Source organism: Sitodiplosis mosellana, unplaced genomic scaffold (assembly GCF_009176505.1).
Source record: "Sitodiplosis mosellana isolate CC-2019 unplaced genomic scaffold, AAFC_SMos_1.0 Smas_scaffold_1, whole genome shotgun sequence".
Taxonomy (NCBI): Eukaryota; Metazoa; Arthropoda; class Insecta; order Diptera; family Cecidomyiidae; genus Sitodiplosis; species Sitodiplosis mosellana.
Window position 1 is genome coordinate 1,557,670 of NW_022595244.1, and position 9,866 is coordinate 1,567,535.

Consider the following 9,866-nt stretch of genomic DNA (forward strand, 5'->3'; position numbering starts at 1 on the left):
CCCCCCCTCCCCCGGGGGGGCCCCCCTTTCTCACTAATTATACGCCAAAAAATGCCTAAAATGGCCAAAAATAATTTTTGTCCGATTTGGATGAAATTTGGTACACAGAAAGCTTACGAAAATATAAGAATTATGGCATAAAAACTGTTCGAAAAACTGGTATAAACTGGTATAAAAAAATTTAAAGTACAAGTAAACCCCGCGTGCCATCCTCCACTTGAATTGGTTTTACATTGAAGGGCGCTGAACGCACCTTAACATTCATAATACAAATTTAATGTGAGTGGAGGCGCCCTATGAAAAATGGCACAGATTGCTCGTGCTACGGTTAACTCGTACTTTCAGTTTTATACCAGTTTTTTCGACCAGTTTTTATGCCATAATTCTTATATTTTCATAAGCTTTCTGTGTACCAAAGAACATTTAAACCGACATAACCAAATTGTTTGCTGTCAAACTTTGTCTCGCTCACGCCAACTGTCACACTGACTCGTTCGTGTACGAATTGCTGTTAGCATAAAAGAGACGTTGTTCGCAGTGGACTCAGTTTAGATGTTCTTTCATCCAAATCGGACAAAAAATATTTCTGGCCATTTTTGGCATTTTTTGGCCAAAAAGCCAAAAAAGTCGTATAACTAGTGAGAAAATCAACCCCCCCCCCCCCCGAAATTATTTCAAAATATCTCATTTTTCGGGGAAATCTATCGATTGGAGCAATAAAAAAGACCCCCTACGAACAAAAGTTGTAGTTACGCCACTGCTCCCCGAGGCACTCCCATTCACCAAATTGTTGTTCCTTCGACATGGATTCGAATGACGGTTATCTTTTAGCGCAAAATCCACTTGACACTTTTTTTTCCTACGTCGTAGAACAGGTGTTCTAAAATAGCCATATAATTGGTGTAAAACGGTGGCTGGCCAATGAATACACTTGGTCGATTTCCTTGTTGCGTTCCTGTTAAATCCACTAAAACTTCCTCAATTGTTGGCTGTTCTACTCCTTCGGCCTCAGGTTTTACCACGAAAACTGGCACAAAATTCTCGCGTGAGCCAATTTCGTTTGGTCAACGTTTTTTTTATTCATCCGTTGCACAAAAACGAATGCCTCGCTTTGCGAGAGACGAAAATTTGCCTGACATTTCATCTGTGTTTTCCGCTCAAGTCACTGCATAAAACTGAACTGGAAATGCACAAAAATGATCGCTCGCCCGCCTCTCGTCCGCTTGTATTGCCTCTCGAATCAGAGCAAATTAGAAATGCGAAATGGTCACTAGAACAGTTCTTTTGTCATTGTGTGTGTGTGTGTGTGTGCCAAAATCGTATAAATGCATAGTCCAGATACAGACAAAATGACGATGATGGATACGCAACGCGTACAAGCACGCACATCAAGCGGTCAGTAACAGAACTAATGGCTATTGAAACTACTGATTTCCTTATGCTGATAGGGAAATAAACTAATTTTGGTCAACAAATACGTGGTTGGACTAAACACCATGCGTAACATTGATCAATGTTAATCAAACGAACGTCAGTTAATCTAAAATATTTTCCAAATTGTTTCCTAATGAAAGATACCATTTGTTCCGTCTTTACTTTTTCCATCAACTTTAATAAATTAAACCACAATTTAAAAGATCATATGCATCATTTAATATTTAATCAGAAAAGTGTCAAACAATGGAATGTAATATTTAATGATTTTGATCACAAATCAAACCGACGGCTGTCGGCTCCATCAGAGTGGGATCGACGCACCGATGGACAGCTGATCCCAATATTTCGTCTAGTAAATAATGCATAATATTTTCGTCGGCTACAAATCGCCAGAGGTTCATTTGCAAGTAGTGTGTGTCAACTTGAATTTGTTGCAATCCATATTTGCTGAATGTACGAAGTCGAACACATTCCAACAGTGTCTTTAGGCTAAGCTTAATGATTCCAGTTAAAATTGAAATTTTGGTAAATTGCACCGAACCGAAAATGTCAATTTTGTCGGAGAAAAGTCGATGCATATTCGTAATGAGCATCGGTTCGGATGTACAATTCGACCAATTGGATCGGTATTGCGGCTGCTTCGATGTGGAAATGCTGAAGTGTGTTTTGCGGCTTGAATCACTGCTGGCGGCCGTTTGAGCACCCGATTCGTACAAATCTGACAAAACCGCATCGATCAGTGACAATTCTTCGACGACACGTTTCATAACGGCTCGCACTGACCGTGGCTCAAGACAATTGAGCCAGTCACGAGTTTCCACACTTTTCCGTAGCATTTGCGAGATATTCAATCCTTGCAGACGAACGTATGAATCGAGTAGATTTTGTGCCGATTTTCTCATATTGGCGTACATATCATTTTCATGGGTCAATGCTGGATTGCCAATCGGATCGATGCCGTACAATTCATCCACCAGCATAATTATCTTCTTCACACCAATTTGTTCCATTTCGAGGCACATTTTGGAGAATACCAACAGCAAATTTGGTGGACACGCCAGACTAATATCACCGTAGGAGATCATTGTGGCAGCGATGTGATTCAAAAATCCAATGACCAAATTCTCTCGAATACCTTCGACGCATTGTACGCCTTTTGGATGCGATTTAATTTTAAATTTCCATTCCGGCTTGATGAATATGAGCAAATCATGAATGACCACTTTGATTTTTTCATTTGTCGTTACGTACAGTCGATTCACCAAATCCATCAAATCCGATGAGGTTGCATGTGTGCTATCGCTCTTGCTCCCCGTTACCAGACTCAATCGAATCGAGCTTAAGCTATCGGAAAATGATTCTTTGAGTTTCTTCAAATGGAAATTACACAGTTGATTTGCCGCATTCACAATAATCTCAACGATCATGGTGGACATATCAATGTCACAGGTCAAATGCTTCATTCCCAATAGTTTTTCGTGCAAACGATCAAGTGCACTCAGTAGAATATTGTAGTCACCATGGCCCGTTTCCACTTCGACACGCACTTGCACCAGCGCAGAGAATTTCTCCAAGTTTTTCGTAACGAATGCATTCAGCTCGTCATATTGAATGCTATAGTTGGCATTGGACGGTGAACTCAAAAACATTTCGGTGTACGAGCTCACAATCAAAATCAGTTCGTTGATAAATCCTTTGATGCTCATGTCAACGAATTCAATCATATTGCCATCGGTCTGGTCTTGTAGTATCACGATTTGCTCATGAAGCCGTTGTGTTGCAAATTGAAGTATTTCGCGTGATAAATCCGATGGTTTTTCACCCAGTTGCAACAGTAAATCTCCCGTTTCGATCATTGCCTTTGCCGTGAATCCCGACAGTTGAATGTTCAATTTCAATTTCGACTTCAAATCATTCATTATCAATTGGCAATCGTCACGAATGCCTTGAAACGATGGCTGATAACCGTACTGTTCGAGAACGGCATGTGCCTCGCCGTAATGCTTCACCGCCTGTCCATAGTTACCGTCATCGATCAACGTTTTCAATTTGGTCGGCAGCGATGATAAGAACTGTAATTTTTGCAGCAACAGTTGTTTCTCGGATAATGCACTCAATTGTTGGCGACTATCATGCAGTTTCGATGATATCTGATCGCTGAATTCAGTGATTGATTTCACATTCGACACGAGCAAATTCATTTCGGTTTCCATCTGCTTGAATTCCGTCTTCATTTTGCGCATTGTATCCGTGGCCGAAATGAATTTATTGTAATTTTCGTAGACCAATGTTTGCATATCACTATGGAGTGATTGTGTGTCACGTATGATGGCTGTTTCCACATTCATCACATCTTTTAGCGAATAATCTTTGAGTATCTTGTTTACATACACGTCCGAATCAAAATTCGACCCATCCATATCGTAGACGTTTTTTGATGATTCCTCACTCATTTTGATCTGAAGCAAACAAAATGGCACTGATTATTCATGCTATTCTTGTGGAATCTATGGATAACATTGATTTTACTTACCTGGTTTCATACAAAAAGCACTAAATACACAGCAGCAATTTCTTTTTTTATCTCGATATTGTTTTGTTTTGTAATTGCATTAGAAATTTGGGAGTGTGACATGTGTCAGTGTGCCAAGTCATTTGTTGTACACACGCGCCATCTAGTCGTGAGCTGTGAAAGTAAAGTCTAATGCGTTTTCGCCGGTCGCGGCTCGTTTGAAAATGTGTCGTGAAGAATCAATTGAACGAAAAAGAATTATTTCCTCTCAACCTCGAAGACGAAGAAAAAAAGGAGAAAAAGATCGTACGGCTCTATTTGAACCAATATGATGCTTACCTTGTACATTATTACACACTTTTAGTGAGCAATCAAACCTTTTTCTTATTTAATTCGAACAAACCGTTTCCATATTAAATTTGACCAATTTGGATCTATTCAAGGGTATTGCACGCAACGACCAACAAATAAAATAAGGAAGAAAAATGCCGCAAAATCTTTTTTTTCCATAATATTTGATAGGTAATAACGTTTATTGCAATCAATATCTTAATGCGATTCTGTTAAATAGGTTAAATTTGTTAAATTTGTTTTGTTTTTTTAATTATTTGGTTCTCCAAAAACAAAATGATAATATACTAAAATTATCCTGTTCATTTGCTAACATGTATCTGCCTTTACCTCGTACGCGTAATATTTAACGTTTAGAATTGTTTTTGTTTTTGTTTGTGTTTAGGGGTCTGCAGTGCCATTGTATCCATTTATAGCTGTTTATATGACATACATTTTGATTTTGTGTGTTTGTATGACTGTGTTTGTGAGTGAGTGAGTGCATCTCTGTGTAATCATGTATTTTATATTATTTGGTTTTTTGTCAGGTGAAACAGTCTAATCGTTTTTTATGTTTATGATTAAACGTAACATTTTGCTAAGCTCTCAGTTTCCTTATATATTCTGTGTGTGTGTGTGTGTGTGTGTGTGTGTGAGTGTGTGTGTGTCAACTACCATATCATACCAATAAATATTTCTCTCTTTATCTCTACGCTCCCTCTCTCTTAACATGGTACAATTTTGGTTTTTCATACGAATGAGATGGTTGGTCGTGTTTCTTTCATTATGTATTAAACATAACAACGTAAATCAATTCATTAATAACGCAATAACCGTACGTTTATAGCCGGATCTGTATATATGTTTTATGGGCAAACTGAATGTCCGGCTAAATGCAAGCATTTGGTATGTTTCACTATTCAAATGGCCATAAAAAAAAGTTTAAGGGCTAGCCAAGCGCGCGCTGGGATATCAACTTCCCAACAGGTTTTTCTTTTTTTCCTCGATCCGGGCTATAATTTTTCTCTAAATTGGTTGAAAAAGAAATATTGATTGTTGTTATTTGGTTTATCTCTATCGGTTTATGTTTCTATTATTACAGAAATGATGGGAAAAGCGAAATGTACTCATCAAATCGCTCTCGATTCTACGATTGTTGTTGATGGTTTTTTGTTGTTGTTGGTAAAAGCACGAAAAATTCAGTAATTATTTTGTTTTAAAAATTTGTGGGATTGTTTTACACTTACATAGTTTTTATTTGTATTTTTTTTTTTGAAATATAAAAACGTGAATAAAATATATCTATCCAAAAAGGTTCAATTTGATTGTAATTAATTTCCGTGTGTGAGTGTTGAAGCCTGATCAAATCACTGAGATTATCTTTCTACATTTTTCTCTCTTTTGGTTTAATTTTCATGTTCACCACGGCGGTTTGCTAGTCATTCTCTAAAAATTTGTATCTATCACATGGGATCCAGCCCTAACAAAACTATCCGTACCAGTTTTTCTTTTCTTTTTTTCAAACATGAATCTACTTCCGGTGGAATTTACCTTATAGCAAGCAAGTGACATCGGGAACATGTTTTTAATTTTTTCTGTTTTGTTTCGTCAGTGCGCGATACATTGTTTTGGCTATAGATTTATGTAAGTGCAGGTGCATGCATTACGGTAGATTGTTCCGCTCATTTTCGGAATTCTTTGCGAATACATATTTTATATGCCAAGCAGAGCTACTCTCTCTCTCGCTCTCTCTCTCTCTCTCTCTCTCTCTCTCTCTCTCTCTCTCTCTCTCTGTCAAAGCAAGAGCGATGTTGAAATAAATTGGTCAGGAAATTCAACGTGATTTTCGACTAAATCTTTATGGAAACGATTTTAGTAAGCTATTTCCCACCCAAACAGCTCCAATCAAAAATGCAATTTATTTCTTAATTTGATGGAATTCTATGCATTTGAATATGTCGGAAAATTGCATTTCAATTTGAATGTTCTACATTACTTTGATATTATGATGTGGAAATGTCCGGACCACTTGTCTTTTTTCATCTTAATTCACTTTGAATGAAACTTTCAAGAGCGCTGCGGAATTTTATCCAACCAATGGGAATCAAAGCAAAACTCAACAAGCGAGCTAATCACAAACCATACACATACTCTCTTCATATTTCTTGGAAATCGATTAATTCTACTGCATTTTTCGCCCCTTTGCAAGTGGTTCCACAATCTTGTCCAGGGCGAAAGGACTAATATTCCATATCGTTCCTAGTTAAATGATGAACGATTGTTCATTCAATGCTAAATTTTTCGCCATAGTGAGTGTGTATACATGCACCGGCGTTTCCATCCTCCACGCAGATTCATCGTCGGTAGAATGGGGTTTCATTTGTGAAACATTTCTCTGCACCAAACCATTTTTCAAACATTCCGAAACATTTGTAATAGGTTATCGCCCAAGCTCAATAAGCACATTCTCTTTGAATCATTATCATCATCATTATCACCATCGTCGTGGTACACATGGTGTAACAACACAAAACAAAACCATTATCTGGGTCAGAGCGTATAATGGATGACGCTAAGTTTTTAATTTGAAAATTTTTCGAAATACAATTTATTATTTCTGCTTAATTTATTTCTGTAATCACTTTCATAAGACATAAATATCAAGCTGTTCCATTACATCTTCTAGTTGAATAAAACTTATCGTCTAAAAAAATCATCGGATTAATATTTATCTTTTCACCGCTTTTCTTTTCAATATTTTGTTGTTTTTCTTCGTATGATATACGTGTGTTTTTTTTCTCTCTGGCTTTTCAACTCCTTTTAGTAACATGACCAGTAATTAGTAGAATAATGATAATTAATTTTATTTTTAATTATAAATTTCTAAACGGGGTTTTGTTGTTTTGTTGTTGTTGTTGTTGCTGGTATTTTGTGTGTATGTGTGTTTATTTGTTGGGTGGAGTTGTTGTGTATTGAACAAGTTATGTGTATATGTGTGGTTTTGGTATAATGAATTTCCATCGTGGATCGTTGGACCGATTCATTTATCTGGTGTCTTCGTCACCTTCCGAATTACTTCGTATGGTGTTGTATTGTGAATTTCGTGTACGCAACATACGCAGGAAACTTCCAACGGCAAATATGGTACGTCGATGACGATGAAAGATTCCCTGATATAATGCATCCCTGAATTGCGCAGAAAAAAAAGAAGTTTTGAAACCAAAAATTATCAAGTGATTCAAGTTGGACGTGTAAATGTGTAGCATAAATGGCGATGAAAAAAGAAATGTTACCTTAGAGCTTTGCGATCTTCAACGACGTCGACTTGTGACGTAATCGATGATTGATGGCTTATGGTTGATCGGGTTCCAGTCGCAATTCCGGATCGACCGCCTGCAAACCAATAACAAATCAAACACTTATATATCGATCCGAAAATCAAACACTCAATAAAAACCAATCGTAAATCATCATTTTTGCCATTTCAATGTTTATCACCATTTCCCATACAGAATTTCCATGGCATGGCCTTTAAAATCTATTTTTCGATGTGCAATATTTCAACCTTGAATGTATCCATAGAAATTCAGTTCAGTTCGGTTGTAATATAAATTCACGGTCACAAGTGAAGCAAAATTGAAGCAGTTGAAATTGTTATAATCGTGCAGCAGCTTTTGAAAATGTGTCGTCTGAATTTCGTGCAACACAATTGTGAATAGAAAACCGTACGTTACGTAATATCTCATTTTATGTGCGATAAAAAAGAACAGAAACGAGTAAACATTGCCATTTGTTTCATTATGATTTTCGTCCGGGTATTTGTATTTGATGTCAGCGTCGTATACAAATAGAGTAATTGCGACGTCTATCTATGGTTTAACGTCATGTTATCAAGTATCAATTGAAATCAGATGGGACTTTGCAGACTTTTCGTCGTAATCCAGCCAATACACCTAACCGAAAAAAAAAACCGAGAAAGGTTTTAATATTAGATGATTGGCGTATACACTCGGCTCTCCATCTGGAAATATCCTATCGTAGAGACAGAATTGTGTGTGTTTGTTTCTTCTTTTGCTTCGTTTTGGTTTTTCTCTGACGTAGTTTTAAGCAAATTGGATCGATACATTAATAAAGATCCAGTTCAAAGAAAACGCAAAAAATAAATACGAAGATAAATAATGTTAAACGAAGCAAATACGAAACATAAACTTACACACACACACACAAACACAACTAGAATATTGCGGTAAAAACCTGAAAAAAGTAACATTAGAAAGAAACCGAGTCAAAACGACAGAAATAATCGTTAATCGAACGACAAAGCAAAGGATGGACTCATTCACTTGTTGCCTTTAAATTTATGGCATTCGGTTACAATTCCAATGGTTGCCGCTTTATTTTGATTGGGTTCGTGATTGTGTGTACTTTCCTGGATTGACTCGCAATATGGTCGTTTCATGACATGTGCGTAAGTGTGTGTGTTTGTATGCGGCTTATGAGACGCACAACGGCAGCAGCGGTTGGCCTTTTATGCAACTTTAGTCTTGATTTTCTTTTCATTCAAACAAAGTCTATTTTTAATCGTACGCAGTCGTTACTATGCTGGTACATACCATTGAAATTATTCATTTGACTAATGAGCTTCTATGCAAATGCACCAAGTACAATACGTACTCAAACACTGCATCTGTTTGCCATAATGAACGTTTCGTATATAAATACAACTAGCACTATTTGAATGGCTCATTTTGCATTTCTCTCTAAGAAGCTGTGTGCTGCGTGTGTGTGCTGCGGTCATCATGTGCGAACTATTTAAATTAAATTCAAATGCTGTTTCAGGTCAAACGAGTATTCTATCTTCGACAGAGACACAAGCACGCACACAGCAACAGTGGCAGCAGTGTGAGTGGGCACAAGGCGAAATATCCATATCATTTAGAGGCTATTATCATATTTTATCACATGAAATCCTCAATTTGAATCGATTTATTATTGAAAGTTGGCATTAATGTAATAATTGAAGTGGCATCATTAATAATTACCACTTGTGGATTGGATAATGGGATAATTGATTAATCGAACGACGACAAAAAAAAACAAAAATCAGTGAAACGTCTTTCCGGAATCGTGTGCTTACCTGAAGCTTGCGGTGATTTTGGTGATTTGCAGTCATTAATTGTGGCCTTTTCATCCGAATCAAAGCTGCCCTTTTCCGCCTCCGACCGTTTGCTGAGATCCAGTTTGAGAACTTTTTTCGTCAGCTCTTCGGCGTCAACCATTTCGTGATGGTTCTGTTGATTTAAATGACATTCGATTGTAGTTTGGCTTATTGCGCTATTCGTTAATGCTGGCCGATTAATATCACATATTTCAGCTCGAGGCTCAATATTCATATTGGAAACCATGATTTTTTTTATTTTCGTATTCCGTTTTCCTTCTTTTGATGATCAAGTTTATTTGCTTTTTTCTTTTCAATTTCACGTTTTGCGTTTACACAGTGTGGATGATAGTGTGTATAAATCTAGTTTTAATTTATTCGAAGAACAGTGACGTTTTTTTTTGTAGAATGGTATGTCGTGTACTTTAT

General features: G+C 37.0%; 2 protein-coding genes across 2 annotated transcripts; both read right to left on the reverse strand.

Moving 5' to 3' along the window:
• Positions 1–1,629: 1,629 nt before the first annotated feature.
• LOC129570820 (vacuolar protein sorting-associated protein 51 homolog) lies at positions 1,630–4,087 on the reverse strand. The gene is made up of 2 exons (XM_055450545.1): positions 3,971–4,087; positions 1,630–3,896 (listed from the first exon to the last, which is right to left on the reverse strand). The coding sequence occupies exon 2, from the start codon at positions 3,888–3,890 to the stop codon at positions 1,695–1,697; it is 2,196 nt and encodes a 731-aa protein (XP_055306520.1). The 5' UTR covers positions 3,891–3,896; positions 3,971–4,087; the 3' UTR covers positions 1,630–1,694.
• A 2,733-nt stretch (positions 4,088–6,820) lies between these two features.
• LOC129570885 (uncharacterized) lies at positions 6,821–9,804 on the reverse strand. Its single transcript, XM_055450612.1, has 3 exons — positions 9,417–9,804; positions 7,573–7,672; positions 6,821–7,465 (listed from the first exon to the last, which is right to left on the reverse strand). The coding sequence occupies exons 1-3, from the start codon at positions 9,682–9,684 to the stop codon at positions 7,324–7,326; spliced, it is 510 nt and encodes a 169-aa protein (XP_055306587.1). The 5' UTR covers positions 9,685–9,804; the 3' UTR covers positions 6,821–7,323.
• Between the last annotated feature and the right edge of the window lie 62 nt (positions 9,805–9,866).

What these genes read in the sequence shown, in the direction of transcription:
- LOC129570820 (XM_055450545.1), bottom strand. Translation starts at nt 3,890, where the DNA reads ATGAGTGAGGAATCATCAAAAAACGTCTACGATATGGATGGGTCGAAT.
- LOC129570885 (XM_055450612.1), bottom strand. Translation starts at nt 9,684, where the DNA reads ATGGTTTCCAATATGAATATTGAGCCTCGAGCTGAAATATGTGATATT. An exon ending in AAAATCACCGCAAGCTTCAG is followed by an intron (nt 7,673 to 9,416) that starts GTAAGCACACGA and finishes ATTGGTTTGCAG; the next exon opens with GCGGTCGATCCGGAATTGCG. An exon ending in GAAGATCGCAAAGCTCTAAG is followed by an intron (nt 7,466 to 7,572) that starts GTAACATTTCTT and finishes TGCGCAATTCAG; the next exon opens with GGATGCATTATATCAGGGAA.